At 41.3% G+C, this 17,782-nt stretch overlaps 1 protein-coding gene across 8 annotated transcripts in view; it reads left to right on the plus strand.

Moving 5' to 3' along the window:
• Window positions 1–17,782, plus strand: part of SPIN1 (spindlin 1) — an 84,175-nt gene that overhangs the window by 37,979 nt on the left and 28,414 nt on the right. For 5 of the 8 annotated variants that reach the window (XM_015118043.3, XM_077966701.1, XM_077966700.1 and 2 more), the window contains one exon: window positions 15,957–16,005. In XM_015118043.3, the coding sequence (XP_014973529.1) occupies window positions 15,957–16,005 (49 nt within the window). Of the gene's footprint in view, window positions 1–2,130; window positions 2,193–15,956; window positions 16,006–17,782 lie in introns of all 8 variants that reach the window. The other 3 variants (XM_077966702.1, XM_077966703.1, XM_028835306.2) reach the window with 1 other exon arrangement.

Below are 17,782 nucleotides of genomic sequence, written 5' to 3' on the forward strand. Positions count from 1 at the left end.
GAACTCCTGTCCTCAGGTGATCCATCCGCCTCTGCCTCCCAAAGTACTGGGATTACAGGCTTGAGCCACCCCGGCCCCCTTCCCCCCCCCCTTTTTTCTTTGAGACAGAGTCTTGTTCTGTCACCCAGGCTGGAGTGCAGTGGTACGATCTCGGCTCACTGTAACCTCTGCCTCCCCTGTTAAGCTGTTCTCCTACCTCAGCCTCCAGAGTAACTGGGATTACAGGCGCACGCCACCATGCCCGGCTAATTTTGTTTTTTCGTTATTTTTTTTTTCTTTCAGTAGAGTTGGGGTTTCACTATGTTGGCCAGGCTGGTCTCGAACTCCTGACCTTGTGATCCGTCTGCCTCAGCCTCCCAAAGTGTTGGGATTACAGGCATGAACCACTGCACCCGGCACATTTTCCCATTCTCTGGGGGAGCTTATTGACTATATTTTCCCACCTTTTCTGTTTTGTTTTGTGTTTTTATTTCAGTCAGCAACTTAATTTCTAAGTGCCTTCCCTCTTCCTCCTCCTTTTGCTTTTACCCAGGCTGGTTTCAAACTGTTGGGCTCAAGAGATCATCCCATCTCAGCTTTTCAAGTAGCTGGGAATATAGGCACATGTACCACTACACCCAGCTTTTTTATTCTCATACTTGTTTATTTCATAGATGCAAGCAGCTTATGTTTCTGGGGATATAAATTACTTTTTGTTTGTTTTGAGAGAGGGTCTCGCTGTGTGTCCCAGTCTGGAGCACAGTAGCATGATCTTGGCTCACTGCAGCCTCAACCTCTGAGGCTCAAGAGATCCTCCCACCTCAGTCTCCTGAGTAGCTGGGACTACAGGCATGAGTGCCCTCACACCCTGCTAATTTTTGTATTTTTTGTACAGATGGGGTTTCGCCGTGTTGTCCAGGCTGGTCTTGAACTCATGAGCTGGAGTGATCCACTGGCCTTGGTCTCCCTAAGTGCTGGGACTACGGGCATGAACCACTGTGCCTGCTGATAAATTGCTTTTTAAACAGCCTTTCTAGTATTAGCCTTGTTGCTTATGAGTTTCTTTGTGTCTCTGCTATTAGTTTCTGTTTCATTTGGAGGCTTTCCTTGAGTCTATTGATCCTAGGATGTTCCTCTAGGAAGGCACCAAGATGATGGCAAGCTGTCTGCGAGGAAATGCCTCTTGTTGCCTGGACTTCTCCTGCCTTACTGGGGAGTCTGTGAAGTGTTTTCTTTGGAGATGGATTATCACGTGTCCTCCATAGATGATGATCACTCATCTCTTATATTTTCTTATTTCTCTTTTAAGTTTATGTAGTCATATTTCTTTACCTGCTGCATCCCCAGAGACGACTGTCTGTCATACAAAGCTGAGTGAGCAACAAGGAGAGTATCACCTTGGTGGACTCTCAGTGAAATTTTCAAAGAAAGAAAGATATGGTAAGTCCTCACTTAATGTTGTCCGTAAGTTCTTGCAAACTGTGACTTCAAGGAAAACAAAACCAGTTTTTCCAGTGTTACAAGGAAACAACTTTGAACATTGAACTGACAGTGTTCGAGGACCTGCTTTATATTGTTTTGTGTAAAGTCTCAGTTTCCAAGAACTTATCAATAGTTAAGTGAGAACTCAAGGGGAGGAGTGAGTCATAGGGTTGGAAGTCAGGAAGTATGATATAGATGGGGATTGGTTTAGAATTTCTAGTCCAGATGAGCTGCTGGATCAGACATTGGTCTTTATCATTGGAGCATCTGAGTGTACACAAAGTTCATTTAAAACAGTTGGTCTTATTTTGGAACATATGCCTGAGTAAGTCTCTGTTAAAACAGTTTTGATTGTATTTTGTTTCTTGCATATTATGGTTTAGTATAGTTTAACTGTTTTAGAGTCATAGAATAGTTTATTTTATAAATTACGGTTCTATTTTCTTTAACAAATAGATATAATAAAGCTATATATTAAAGGATCTTCTGTTTCCCACTGGGAAGTCAGTGATGGGTGATATAACTCCCCTTTTAGTGACAAACTGATAACAGGGTCCAGTTAATAAGTACCCATTAACTTACTGTTCTTTACTTTTTCTGCTTAACAGTGTGTGTTCGTGACCACTCTAGCAGTATGTAGAGCTAGCTCTTCCTCATTGTTTTTTACAGATGAATAGTACTTCATTGTGTGGCTGTACCATATTCATTTGGTATCCGTTATTACTGGACATGTGAGTTGTTTCTACTCTTCCGCTCTTACAGATAATAGCTACAATGGGCTGGGCGGAGTGGCTCACACCTGTAATCCCAACACTCTGGAAGGCCGAGGCGGGTGGATCACTTGAGGTCAGGAGTTTGAGATTAGCCTGGCCAACATGACGAAACCCCATGTCTACTGAAAATGTAAAAATTAGCTGGGCATGGTGGTGGGTGCCTGTAATCCCAGCTACCTGGGAGGCTAGGCAGGAGAATCACCTGAACCTGGGAGGCGGAGGTTGCAGTGAGCCAAGATCGCACCACTGCACTGCAGCCTGGGTGAAAGTGTGAGACTCCGGCTCAAAAAAAAAAAAAAAAAAAAGGCTTACCTTTGATTTGTCAGTGTGTCTTGGTGTTGTGTCACTGGATAAATTTCTGGAAATAGAATTGAGTCAAATCTTCAATTCATGTATAATTTTGTGAGAGCTCACCAGATTCCCCTCCATCAATTCTGTATTATTTTGCATTCTTTTTTTCTTTTTTCTTTTTTCTTTTTTGGAGATCTCATTCTGTCACCCAGGCTGGAGAGCAGTGGCATGATCAGGGTTCACTGCAGCCTCAACCTCTTGGGCTCAAGTGATTCTTCCACGTCAGCCTCCAAGTAGCTGGGACTACAGGCATGTGCCACGACGCCCGGCTAATTTTTGTATTTTTTGTAGAGATGGGGTTTTACCATGTTGACCAGGCTGTTCGTGAGCTCCTGAGCTTTGTGGGCCACGGTGCCAGGCCCATTTTGCATTCTTACCAGTCAATAAAATGTGTAAAGAGTTTCTGTCTTCTCACAGTCTTGCCAGTGACATATGTTGTCAAATAAGTGGTTTTGTCTGTCTTGTGGGTGAGAAACGGTGTCTCTGTGCAGTGTTATTTGTGATCTTGGCTTGTAAGGGCCTATTTGGCCTTCCTTTCTCTGATATTACATCTATTTTTCTTCATTACTTTCATAGACTTTTTTTACATCAGTTATTAACCTTTAATCTGTGATAGGGATCATTTACCTTCTTACACTTCCATTGCGTGGAGTCAGTTTCTTGGAAACAGCCTTTCTCGAGTCCCTGGTGTCTCACTCCCACCTGTATGGGTCTGTCAGCCTATATCACATAAGTCTTGCTGGAACCTGCTGCTCTTCTAGGTTATGTCTATGGTTTCTCAGATCCTATGTGTTTATGTTACTTTTCTTATTTCCTGAAATGTATCCTTCAGTAACTTCCAAAAAAGATGTATATGAAATATAATTTTTAGCCCATATGTGTATAGAAATGTGTATACTGTCAGTTAATAATTTAACCAGGTATGAAGTTCAGAGTTCAAAATCATTTTGCTACAATATTGACAATACTACTCTCTTGTCTTATTGTTTTCTGGCCCAGTTTTGTTTGTTTTAAAGAGGAGTCTAACTGTATTGCCCAGGCTGGACTTAAGCTCCTAGGTTCAAGTGATCCTCCTGCCTCAGCCACCTGAGTAGCTGGGGCTAAAGGTGTGCCCCACAGTGCCTGACTTTCTAGCTCAACGTTGATGACAGAAGAATAAGTCTAGACTAACAGTTTTTAAACTTATGATCTTGCTTGATACAGTTTTAGAGTTGCAAAGAGATAATGGACTTTATTTTTTTAGAGCAGTTTTAGGTACTCAGGAAAATAACAGAGTTCCCATATATTCCTTTCCCTCACAAACTTGCAGCATACCCTGCCCCATCCCCGCCCCACCATCTCATAGAGTGGTATATTTGTTAAAGTTGATGAACCTACATTGACGTGTCATTATCACCCAAAGTCCATAGTTTACATTAAGGTTCATTCTTGGTGTTTCACTACCCTGAAAATCCCTTGTTTTCCCATTGTTCTTCTCTCTCTCACCTTTAACCCCTGGCAAGTGCTGATTTTTTATTGTTTCCCTAGTTTTGTCTTTTCCAGAATAACAGCATACAGTTGGAATCATATAGTATGGAGTCTTTTTAGATTGGATTTGTTCACTTAGTAATTAATATGCACATAAATTTCCTCTGTGTCTTTTTATGACTTGATAGTTCATTTCTTTTTAGCACCAAATAATATTTTACTGTTTGGATGCACCAGTTTATCCATTTACCTACTGAAGAAACATCTTGGTTGCTTCCAAATTGTGGCAGTTTTGAATAAAGCTGCTATAGGCTGGGGGTGGTAGCTCACACCTGTAATCCTAGTATCTTGGGAGGTCGAGGTAGGCTGATCTGTTGAGCCTGGGAATTCTAGATCAGCCTGGGCAACATGGCAAAACCCTATCTCTACAAAAAAATACAAAAAGTAGCAGGGCACCGTGGCTCACACCTGTGGTCCCAGCCAGTTGGGAGGCTGAGGTGGGAGGATGGCTTGAGCCAAGGAGGGAGAAACTGCAGTGAGCACTGATCTTGCTACCACACTTCATCCAGCCTGGGCAACAGAGTGAGACCCTGTCTCAAGAAAAAAAAAAAAAAGAAACAACACAACAAAATGAATGAAGCTGCTATATATATCTTTGTGCAGATTTTTGTGTAGGGATATTTTCAACGCTTGGATAAATATCAAGGAGCACAACTCCTGGTTTACGGTTAAAAGTATGTTTACTTTGCAAGAAATTGCCAAACTGTCTTCCAGAGCAGCTGTACCATTTTGCATTTCCACAAGCAACTAACTTTTGGTTTCATTGATTCTTCTCTATTGATTTTGATTTTCAATTGTAGTGATTTCTGCTCTAATTTTTATAATTTTATTTATAAAAAAATAAAATTTATTTTATAATTTTATAATTTTATTTTCCTCTCCTCACCGTGGATTCTTTTTCTAGCTTCCTAAGAAGCTTAGATTATTAACTTTAGATCTTTCTTTGGCTGGGCGTGGTGACTCAAGCCTGTAATCCCAGCACTTTGGGAGGCTAAGGGGGACAGAGGTGAGGAGTTCAAGACCAGCCTGGCCAACATGGTGAAACCTTGTCTCTACTAAAAATAGAAAAATTAGCTGGGCGTGGTGACGTGCGCCTGTAATCCCAGCTACTCGGGAGGCTGAGTCACTTGAATCTGGGAGGCAGAAGTTGCAGCGCATCAACATCATGCCACTGCACTCCAGCCTGGGCCACAGAGCGAGACACTGTCTCAAAAAAAAAAAAAAGATTATTAATTGCTATAAATTAATGCATTAATTGCTATAAATTTCTCTGGTAAGCACTGCTTTTGCTGAATGTTGGTGAGTTATGTTTTCATTTTCATTTACTTCAAAATATATTTAAATTTCTCTTGCAGTTTCTTCTTTGACCCATGTGCTTAGGAATGTGTTGTTTAATCTCCATGTATTTTGAGATTTTTCAGGCATCTCTCTGTTACTGATTTCTAGATTAATTCCATCGTTGTATGACAGCATATACTATATGATTTGTTTTTTTTTAAATTTGTGAAGCTGTGTTTTACAGTTCATAATGTGGTCCGTTTTGGTGTATTTTTTCCATGTGAACTTGAGAGAGTTTGTATTCTGCTGCTGTTGGGTGAAGTAGTCTTTAGATTTGACTATAGATCAAATATATAGATTAGATTTGATCTGTAGTCAGATAGATTTGATGGTGCTTGTTGAGTTCATCCATATCCTTACTGATTTTGTCTTCTGGATCTGTCCATTACTGATGGAAGGATGTTGAAATCCGTAACCATAATATAGATTGGGCATCCCTAATCCAAAAACCTGATATCCAAAATACTTAAAAATCTGAAACTTTTTGAGTAACTCACGTGATTCCACAATTGGGTGATGAAGATGACATTAATACTAAAGAAAAAGTGCCTGTTGATGACATGGGGAAAATGTGTGATGGGCTTATTGGAGGACTAGAGCAGGGTGCATTTGTAACACAGCAAGAAACCATGTCAATTTATACTATCAAAGAGAGACTTAAGATAAAAACTTGTTCATGAGGCAGTTGACTAGAGGAAACACTTTGAAAAACCATCCAGTAGAATGCTTGCTCATTCCTAAGGACCCACTTTCTGGTCCCTCAACTGCTTCTGATATTTTTTCTCACCTAAAAAAATAAAACACACAAAACACAGCATTGTAGGTGGAGAGTAAAGGCAAGCTGTTGTTTGTTGTTGCTGTTAATAGCTGACATAGGTATTTTGGCGCTGCTACTGTGCTGCTTAGGTATCCTGAACATATTATTTTTTCACTGTGTTAATGGTATGCTATCATTTTTCCTGTTAAGAACTTGTGTGTGAATTAGTGTAAGAGAATGGTTGCTGTTGGTAGCATATAAATTCAGTGTCAGGAATGATGAAGATAACAAACAAGATTGTCCACATGAGTTGAGCTAGTGACACCTTTGGTTTTTTTTTTTTTTTTTGAGACTCACTCTGTCACCCAGGCTGGAGTGCAGTGGCCGGATCTCAGCTCACTTCAAGCTCTGCCTCCCGGGTTTACGCCATTCTCCTGCCTCAGCCTCCCAAGTGGCTGGGACTACAGGCGCCCGCCACCTCGCCCGGCTAATTTTTTGTATGACACCTTTGGTTTTTGATACTTCAATGAGTATAAACTTTGTTTCATGCACAAAATTATTTAAAATATTACACAGAATTATTTTCAGGGGGTATATAGAAGGTTTATATGAAACAAATTTTGTGTTTAAACTTGGGTCCCATTCCCAAGATACCTCATTTCATATGCAGATATTCTGAAATGTGAAACACTTCTGGTCCCAAGCATTTTGAATAAGAGATACTCAACCTTTAGTGGAGTTAATCTGTCTCTTCCTATGGTTCCGTCAGTTTTTTTCCTCACATATTTTGATGCTCCATTTTTAGGCACATGCACATTAAGGATTGTTCTGTTTTCTTGGAGAGTTGACACCTTTGTTTTATGTATTGCCCCTCTTTATCTTTGATAACTTTTCTTCCTCCAAACTCTGCTTTCTCTAAAATTAATATAGCTTCCCACTTTCTTTTGATTATTGGTAGCAAGCTGTATCTTTTCTTCATCCATTTACTTTAAATGTGTGTGTATTTATAGTTAAAGTGGATGTCTTATATCTAGCATGAAGTTGCATCTTGTTTTTTGTTTTTTTTTTGAGACGGAGTCTCGCTCTGTCGCCCAGGCTGGAGTGCAGTGGCGCAGTCTCGGCTCACTGCAAGCTCCGCCTCCCGGGTTCACGCCATTCTCCTGCCTCAGCCTCCCGAGTAGCTGGGACTACAGGCGCCCACCACCGCGCCTGGCTAATTTTTTGTATTTTTAGTAGAGACGGGGTTTCACCGTGGTCTCGATCTCCTGACCTTGTGATCCGCCCGCCTCGGCCTCCCAAAGTGCTGGGATTACAGGCGTGAGCCACCGCGCCCGGCGCATCTTGTTTTTGATCCACTCTGAGTCTGTCTTAATTGGTATATTTAGATCAGTAACATAGAAAATGATTATTTATGTAGGTGGAGTAATACCGTGTCATATTTATGTTACTGTTGTCTATTCTTTGCCCTTGTCCTTTTTTCTTTTTTTTTGCCTTCCACTCTTTTCTGCTTTCTGTGGTTTTAATTGAGCGTTTTATATTATTCCACTTTTTTTCCATTTCTTAGCATATCAAGGATTTTTTTGTTAATTTTAAAAATTTTTAAAAAATAGAGACAGAATTTCACCATGTTACAAAGGCTGGTCTCGGACTCCTGAGCTCAAGCGATCCATGCACCTTGCTCTCCCAAAGCGCTGGGATTACGGACGTGAGCCACCGTGCCCAGCCAGTTAAGTTTTTGAACTTTTTTTTTTTTCCTGAGATGGAGTCTCGCTCTGTCGCCCAGGCTGGAGTACAGTGGCGTGGTCTCAGCTCACTGCAACCTGGTCCACCACCCGGGTTCAAGCAATTCTCCTGCCTCAGCCTCCTCAGTAGCTGGGACTACAGGGTGCACACCACCATGCCCAGCTACTTTTTGTATTTTTGTAGAGATAGGGTTTCACCATGTTGGCCAGACTGGTCTCGAACTCCCAACCTCAGGTAATCCACCTGCTTCGACCTCCCAAAGTGCTGAGATTACAGGCATGACACCGCGCCCGGCCTCTCCCTTTCTTTCTCCTTCCCTTTCTTCCCTTTTCCCTCCCCTCCTCTCCCCGTTTTTTTTTCTTAAAAAACAAAAACAAAACTCCCCCTCCCCAAGCCTACTTTAAAATAACATTATATTGTTTAGGGGTAGTGCCATGTACCTTATAATGATAAAATTTAGTTGGCCCTCTGCATCCGTGGGTTTTACATCTGTGGATTTAACCAAACACACATTGAAAATATCCAGAAAAATATCATTGTGCCTATAATATAAACAAGTACATTATTGTCATTTTTTTCTAAATGATGTATTGTAACAACGATTTACATAGCTTTTGTATTTGGCATTATTAGTAATCTGGAGATGATTTAGAGTATATGGGAGGGGATGTGCCTATGTTAGATGCAAATACAACACCATTTTATGTAAGGGACTTGGGCATCCATGGAGTTTGGTGTCGAAGGGGGTCCTAGTACCAGTCCCCCATAGATACGGAGGGATGGCTGTATTCCTAATTCTCTCTCCAGTCTGGTTGTATCATCATCGCTGCCATTCATTGTGTGTGTGTGTGTGTGTGTGTGTGTGTGTGTGTGTACGTACATTGTTACTCGATTAAGAAAAATAGGCCAGGCCAGTATGCTGTGGCTCATGCCTATAATCCCAGCATTTTGGAAGGCCTAAGTGGGAGGATCACTTGAGCCCAGGAGTTCCAGACCAGTCTGGGCAATGTAGTGAGACCCCATTTCTATGAAAAATAAAAAAAATTTGGCTAGGCATGATGGTGCATTCCTGTAGTACCAGCTACTTGGGAGGTTGAGGCGGGAGGACTACTTGAGTCTTGGGAGGTTGAGGTTGCAATGAGCCATAATCACATCAGTGCACTCCAGCCTGGGTGACAGAGTGAGACCCTGTCTGAAAAAAAGTTTTTATATTCTATTTTTATTATAAATATGTTTTTATTGTAATTGTATATTGTATGTTGTTACATTATTTTCACTTATTTCTTCATTAATGTTCTTTCTTCCTTTATATAGATCTGAGCTTCTGACCTATATTTTCCTTCTTTTTTTATTTTTATTTTTTGAAAAGATGGAGTGATGGAGTCTTGCTCTGTTGCCCAGCCTGGAGTGCAGTGGTGCGATCTCAGCTCACTGCAACCTCTGCCTCCCAGGTTCAAGCAATTCTCCTGCGTCAGCCTCCCAAGTAGCTAGGATTATAGGCACTTGCCACCACACCCAGCTAAATTTTCCTTCTTTTCTTTTTCTTTGAGGCAGTCTCGCTCCCTCGCCCAGGCTGGAGTGTGGTGGCGCCATCTGGGCTTACTGTAAGCTCTGCCTCCCAGGTTCATACCATTCTCCTGCCTCAGCCTCCCGAGTAGCTGGGACTACAGGCGCCTGTCACCACGCCCGACTAAATTTTTTGTATTTTTAGTAGAGACGGAGTTTCGCCATGTTAGCCAGGATCGTCTTGATCTCCTGACCTCGTGATCCGCCTGTCTCGGCCTCCCAAAGTGCTGGGATTACAGATGTGAGCCCCCACGCCCGGCCTCCTTCTTTCTAAAGACCTTCTTTTTAACGTTTCTTACGAGGCAGGTCTGCTGGTGACAAATTTCATCACTTTTTGTTTGTCTGAGAAAGTATTTTATTTCTCCTTCCCTTGAAGTAATTCTGCAGGATATAAAACTGTAGGTTAGTAGTTTTTTTTCCTCTCAACACTTTAAATAGTTCCCTCTACTGTCTTCTTACTTTGCATGGCTTCTGAGGAGAAGTCTCGTATAATTCTTTATTCCTCTGTGGTAAGGTGGTTTCTTTCAAGATGTTTTTCTTTTTCTTTCTTTTCTTTTTTTTTTTTTGAGACAGTCTTGCTCCTGTCACCTGGGCTGGAATGCAGTGGCCTGATTTCAGCTCACTGCAACCTCTGCCTCCCTGGTTCAAGCAGTTCACCTGCCGTAGCCTCCCGAGTAACTGGGATTACTGGTAATTTTTGTATTTTTATAGAGATGGGTTTTCACCTTGTTGGCCAGGTTGGTCTCAAACTCCTGACCTCAAGTGATCCACCCACCTCGGCCTCCCAAAGCAGTGGGATTACAGGTGTGAGCCACCATGCCCAGTGAAGATTTTTTTTTCTTTACCTTTGATTTTTCTGCAGTTTGAATATGATACTCTTCGGTGTAGGTTTTTTTCTGGCATTTATTCGGCTTGGCATTCTCTGAGCTTCCTGGATTTGTGGTTTGGTGTCTGGCATTAATTTCTGGGAAATCTCAGTCTTGGCCGGGCGCGGTGGCTCATGCCTGTAATCCCAGCACTTTGGGAGGCCGAGACGGACGAATCACGAGGTCAGGAGTTTGAGACCAGCCTGACCACCATGGTGAAACCCCATCTCTTCTAAAAATACAAAAATTAGCTGGGGTGGCACATGCCTGTAGTCCCAGCTACTTGGGAGGCTGAGGCGGGAGAATCGCTTGAACCTGGGAGGCAGAGGTTGCAGTGAGCTGAGATGGTACCACTGCCCTCCAGCCTGGGCGACAGAGCAAGACTCAAAAAAAAAAAAAAAAAACTCAGTCTTTGCTTCACATTGCTTCTGTTCCTTTCTTCCTTTACCTACTTGCATTTCCATAATGTGTAAGTTATGCCTTTTGTACCTGTCCCATACTTCTTGGATATTCAGGGGATTTTCTCTGCTTTTCAGTTTTGGAAGTTCCTATTAACATGCCCTTAAACTCAGACGTTGTTTGGTTCTTCCCGTCCAGTCTACTAATAAGCCTATATCTGAAAGGCATTCTTTGCTTTTGTTAAAGTGTTTATTCATAGCTTTCTTTGATTATTAGAAGTTCCATCTCTGTATATATTGTCCATCTATTCTTTCATGTTGTCTATATTACTCATTAGTGACTTTAGCATATTAATCATAGTTCATTTAAATTCCTGGTCTGGGTGGAATTAACAGACCTAGTTGGTAATTCCCTGCCTAGTTGAGTCTGGTTCTGATGCTTGTTTTGTCTCTTAATACTAGTATTTGCATTTCAATAAGCCTGTGATTTCTTGTTGAAAGGCGCACATGATGTCTGGGTAAGAGGAGCTGTGGTAATAACAGGTCTTTAGCAAGGTGGTGGTAAGGTGTACTGGGGAGGGGAAGCAGTCTGTAGTCCTGTGATTGCCTGTCAATCTCTTCATGAGGCTTGTACCCCTGGGTTGTGACCTTTGCTTGTGCTTCTCAGTCTCCCCACCCCCACCCCTTGTGGGACAGGATGGCTTGACCAACTTCTTCAGCTTGTAGAGGAAAAATTCAGGAAAGTGTGGGGGTCCTCTTAAGACAGCCCCCAACCCCTGGAGTTTTTGTCAGACTTGCCCATGCTGATTCTCCAGCAATGTCGGTTGCAGTTTAGGTTTTTCTGACCATGGCCCTGGTTCCTGTGTGGAGGTTTCTGATCTAGTAAGTTGTGATTGTCTGTCTCTGCCTGTCTCTCCAGTTTTGCGGACAGTTGTTTGTCTTGTGACCTCAGTTCTCTGACTAGTCTAAGAAGTTGTTGATTTTTTCAGTTTGTTTAGCTTTTTATGGACAAATTAGTTAACTTGCAAGCTTTTTAAATGCCAGATTCTCTTTATTTATTTTTTAATTTTCAGGAGCTGCTTTCCCTTTTCAGTCTCTTGTTCCCATTCTGTTATTACAATATCTTCAGTTTCCTTGGAGATGCCAATTCTTTATAATCATTTTAGATCTCATATCATTTCAGGGATAGTGGTGCGGCTCACTTTCATTTTTCTCAATTCTTTGATTATGAATGGCTTACCTTTTCTTGAGTGATAAATAGCAAAATTCTGTTTCTTCTAAATGGAAGTGTTGACTCTGGGGACATAGGGGGATGTTTAGCATTTGAGGCACCTTTTCCTAGAACCCAGCACTCAGTACATCCAGTGTGGGGTTGTGTGTATGTTGGGGATTGAAAAGGGTTCTTGACACTTGGTGCAATTCTAATAGCTCTTGAAAGACTTTTTACTTTTACTTCTCTTTTTTTCATTTCTTACCTCCTTCCATCCTTGTCTACTCTAAGACCAGACATGTTCCAGGGATGCTTCAGGTAGACTTGCTCCTGCTTCCAGTCTGTATCTTGTCTTCACTGTTTGAGGCCATCACATGCTTAATTCTTCACCCATTAGCTATTATTGAGCTTCTGTCCACATCTCAGTGCGTATGAACATGCTGGGTGAAGTGGGCAGAGCGGTTCTTGGCAGTCAGCCCATCTCCCAGTTTTAGTCTCCATGGAAGAACTGTAAACTTTGCTTTCAGATTGTATTGTCTTAAACATGTTGAGACTTTTATTATTATTACTGTTATTGTTGTTTTGAGATGGAGTCTTGGCTCTGGGCTGGAGTGAATTGGTGTGATCTTGGCTCACTGCAACCTCCACGTCTCAGTTTCAAGCGATTCTCCTGCCTTAGCCGCAATTACAGTTGCCCACCACCATGCCTGGGCTTTTTTTTTTTCTTTCTCCACCCCCCCACCCCTTGTATTTTTGGTAGAGACAGCGTTTCACCATGTTGGCCAGGCTGGTCTTAAAATCCTGACCTCAAGTGATCCGCCCACCTTGGCCTCTCCTAAAGTGCTGGGATTACAGATGTGAGCCACCATGCTCCGCCTGAGACCTCTATGATTCAGAAATATGTATCTGAGTGAATGTTTCCATGTGAACTTGAAAAACTATTTTGGCGTTAATGGTTTAGTATTCTTTAAATGTCAGCTAAGTAAGGTTGGTTGTTCAGGTTGTTCAGGTCTTCTATATTCCTTTTGATTTTCTTTTTTAAATTTTTCTATTTTTTTAATTGGCGTATTCATGATAATCTTTCTGATTTTCCTATCCACTTGTTATATCAACTGCTGAGAGAAGAGTTGTATAATTAAGTATAATTATGGATATGTCTTTGTCTTTCTGTCAGATTTACTTCATGTGTTTCGGTACTCTGTAATTGAGTTCATATGCATTTAAGATTATTATGGCTTTTTAATTAATTCACTCTTTTAGAATTTGGAATTGTCCTTTGATTTGTGGTAACATTGTTTGTCTTGAGGCTAATTTGTTTGGCTTTTCCCTTTATAGTCTTAATTGGTACAATTAGACTGTTTCTATTTAGTTTAATTATCAATGTGTTGCAAGTGGAAGGTATTTTTTGCTGAATATAGCATTTTAAGTCCATAGGTAAGTTGGTTTGCTTTTTTTTTTTTGGACGGAGTTTTGCTCTTCTTGCCCCAGCTGGAGTGCAGTGACACAATCTTGGCTTACTGCAACCTCCGCCTCCTGGGTTCAAGCGATTCCCCTGCCTCAGCCTCCCGAGTAGGTGGGATTACAGGCGTGCGCCACCACACCCAGCTAATTTTTTGTATTTTTAGTAGAAACAGGGTTTCACTGTGTTAGCCAGGCTAGTCTTGAACTCCTGACCTCATGTGATTCGCCCCCCTCAGTCTCCCAAAGTGCTGGGATTACAGGCGTGAGCCACTGCACCAGCCTGGTTTGCTTATGTTTTAGCACCTTAAAGATGTATTCCACTGTCTTCAGGCTTACGTTGTTTCTGACATCAATTTTGGAGTCAGTTTTATTTCTGTTTTCCTATATTTAATGTATCTTCTGTTCTTTAGCTATTTAAAAAAACTTATTTGTATCAGTGGTTTTTAGAAATTTGATGAAGAAGTGCCTTGGTGTGGTTTCCTTTATTTTTGGTCTTTCTTGGGCTTTGCTGAGCTTGTTAGCCCTGTGGTTACATGCATTTTATCACATCTGGACAACTTTCTACCATTATATTTTCCTCTCACTCCTCTCTCTCCTTTTTGTCTTGGATTCTGCTTTCCTATGTGTGAGGCCAGTTAATATTGTCCTAAAGGTCACTGAGGTTGTGCTCATTTTCTTCCAGGTTTTTCTTTGTGTGCTATTTTGAGTAGTTTGTATTGCTGTGTGTCAAAGTCACCCATCTTTGTATCTCACATTCAGTGAATTTTAAATTTCAGATTGTGTATTTTTCACTAATTTCATTTGTTTTCTTTATATTTTCCACTTTGTATTTTAAGTATTTTTATTTTCCTTTAAATATTTTAACATATTTATTAGTGTTCTCAATGTCCTTGCCTGCTAAATACTGTGTTTCACTCATAGCCAACTCAACTATGGAATTACAATCTGCTAATTTTTTTGTGTCTAATAATTTTTGTTGGTGTGGAACGTTTGAAACCTTGTGTTGTTGAGTGTTGGGACTTTGTGGATGCCCTTTAGAGAGTATTGGAGTCTATTTTGGTAAGCAGGTGCTGAGCTTTTGTTCCAGGCTGCCTCATATTTCCTAGTTAGGGCCATCTGTTGCCATTTTTATTGATTGCCCCAAGTGTTAAGAGGTGGCGATGGAATCTGGACAACTGTCCCTTTGTGACTTCTCAGAATTATGTGCAGACTTGTGTTAGCCAAAGACTTAAGACATCCACCCCCAACTGCAGACTTTTTGAGCTTCCCTTCTGAGTAGATCCCTTCTTGCCCACATGTAGTTCCACAAATTCCAGCCAGCCCACCCTTCCCAACTCCAGACTGACTCACGACATGGTAAAAGGATAGTGTTCTTGGTTCCCCCTTCATATACCATGCCCAAAAATTGCTTCCAGGAATGAGGTCAGGGCCTGTGCAGGGTTCCCTATGTGTGTTTTCTGCTCCCAGATCCCACACACCTGTGCTGCCTATCGCCCAGCATCTGAAACCAGGTGTTTCATATATTTCATCCTGTTTTTCAGTTGTTTATGACAGTAAGACAGTTTTGTACCATTTAGGACTTTATGGCTAGGATTGTCACGTAGTCTTGTTTTGTTTTGTTTTTTTGAGACAGGGTCTCACTCTGTTGCCCAGGCTGGAGTGCGGTAGTGCAATCTTGGCTCACTGCAGCCTCTCTGCCTCCTGGGTTTAAGCAATCCTCCCACCTCAGCCTCCCAAGTAGCTGGATTACAGTTATACACCACCACGCCTGGCTAATTTTTGTATTTTTAGGAGAGACAGGGTTTCACCATCTTGGCCAGATTGGTCTCAAACTCCTGACTTCAGGTAACCGACCCAACTTGGCCTCCCAAAGTGTTGGGATTACAGGCCTGAGCCACTGTGCCTGGTTAGGTTTTTTTGTTTGTTTTTGTTTTTTTGAGACAAGGTCTTCTCTGTCACCCAGACTGGACTGCAGTGGCAAAAACACAGCTCACTGCAACCTCGACTTCTGGGCTCAAGTGTTCCCCCCACCTCAGCCTCCTGAGTGTCTAAGACCACAGGTGCGTACCACTACACCTGACTCATTCTTTTTTTTTTTTTGTAGAGACAAGGTCTTGCTATGTTACCCAGGCCTGTCTCGAACTCCTGGCCTCAGCCACCCTCTTGCCTTGGCCTCTCAGAGTGCTGGGATTACAGGGATGAGCCTCCACACCAGACTGACACTTAGTTTTTCTTGTAGTTCTTGTCCATACAATTCTGGTTTTGTGCTTTTATGGCTGATTTGAGGGGGTAGAGAACTGTTGCTTCTGCTATTTTGTCTTTCAAGAATCTCTTGTGTGTATCTCCTTTTTAAAAGTTCAGTAAACAAGTGGCTTTCTTACATGTTTGCTGATAATGGTGTATTTTCATGTTCTGTATAGCAGTTTTTCAGAAGTTAAGATTTCCTGCGTTCTGAGGTATTCTTAAATCTGGTTTTCATCGACTGTATATGCATCTCTCTTACAGGCCATGCTGGAGTATCTGCCAACATGATGAAGAAGAGGACATCCCACAAGTAAGCAGTTCTGAAACTGGTTCTAGAATAGTGTTTTTTGACCTTTTGTTACGCAGCATACAAGATCACCTAGGTAAGGCCCCCTCCCCTGTGATCGAGGGCTTCCTAGCTCACAGGAGATGTAGTGTGCGATGAGGAATAGTATGTAGTCATCTTCTCTGTCTGTTCCCTTCGCCTTGGCCTGGCTGAAGTGTGCCAGTTCTACCCTTCAGCCTTTAAAAGCCTTTGGGACGTGATTTGTCTCCAGTTTAATGGGAACTGGGCCAATGGAAGGAAAACTGTTGTAGTCAATGTGGCAGGTGCATGGTGAGCCTCTCCCTCTTCTCTCCTTGTAATGCCTGTGTGGGCCTTGTGTGCAGGCTTTCTCTCCTGGTCTTGGTCCACTGTTTGACAAGGAGCTCCTTTTGGGCAGAGACCATGTCTTATGCTGGGAGGGCCTGCCTAACATGTGGTCACATGCTCACTGTTTTATAGCATTTTTATATGAAGGAAAAGCTTATGAATTTAGAGAAAGCATATCCATGTTAAAAGATAATGCAATAGCCATGTATTTAAACCGACAATGTGTTCTCCATCCTAAATTCTATAAATACCAGCTTACAGAAGCCACTTTTTTCCCTAAATTTTTTTTGTGTGTGACATAGTTACATCCAAAAAAGAAAATTAAGATTCTATTAATGTCTTCAATTATAATATTCACTTTTACTTTGTTATGTATAATTGATTTCACAGCTGTCTATCCTATACTGATGACTATGCCATTACAAACTGGAAATGTCACTCGAACAATCTGTTCTGATTGTAAGACTCTTAGTCATAGATGATTAAATATGGAGAAGACACTCCTTGACCCTACCACCATGTGAGGCACTCTTTAAAACATTTTTTCCCCAAAATATTGGTATTGAAAGTGTATGCCCCTCAGACACGACAATGTAATAGCTGAAGAGGATGTGAGACCTCTTGGCTATCAGGGAAGGGCTGGATGAATGCCCTTCAGTAATTGTTAGTGAGTGGACCAAACAAAAGTCTCCAAAATGTGTACGTGATACATAATACAAATATTTGTAATATTTAGCATAAGAAACTACCTGGAAAGTAAAAATGTGGAGGTAAGCTACATAAGTTTTTGTATCTCTGAGGTTAAGTTTCTGGAATTTTATCCATGTGCTCATCATCTTCATGGTTTTGCCATATCCAGTGATATGTTTTTGCTCATTATCATGTCGTTACTATAAATACTAAGCTGTGTCTTGCCACAAATAAAGCATAGCAATAAAAACAAATGTAAGCCATAAATATTAGGTAATGATGAAAAACTTAAATACAATGGGGACAAAGGCAAATTAAACCTTAACTTTGCAAGACCAGAACAGTTCATTCAAAATAGATTTTGCAAATTAAGTTAAAGGCTTTTAGAATATTAATGTGCGTTCTAATCATTTTTCCGTATTTTCTAATCATCTATGATTAAAAGTTCATTTACTTAGGATTTCAGATATTAATAGGTTTGAGCTCTTGGGCGTGTTATTTGTGCAATAAGATTCCATCTGCCTCATCCTAATAAGCAGTACTGTTCATTAATTCATAGGTTTGATTCCCTAAAGCATAAGAAACGAAACACCTGAAGTTCATATGCATAGTAACTGAAAAAGTCTCTCATCCTGTATGTTCCACATTTGGGGACCTTGATTTAGTGCTTTCACAGACACACATACTTGTCTTGAAGACTGGAAGCCTTGAGCATATTACTCTCTAGCAAAAGGGAGAAACTGAA

This window comes from Macaca mulatta, chromosome 15 (genome assembly GCF_049350105.2).
Source record: "Macaca mulatta isolate MMU2019108-1 chromosome 15, T2T-MMU8v2.0, whole genome shotgun sequence".
Classification (NCBI taxonomy): Eukaryota; Metazoa; Chordata; class Mammalia; order Primates; family Cercopithecidae; genus Macaca; species Macaca mulatta.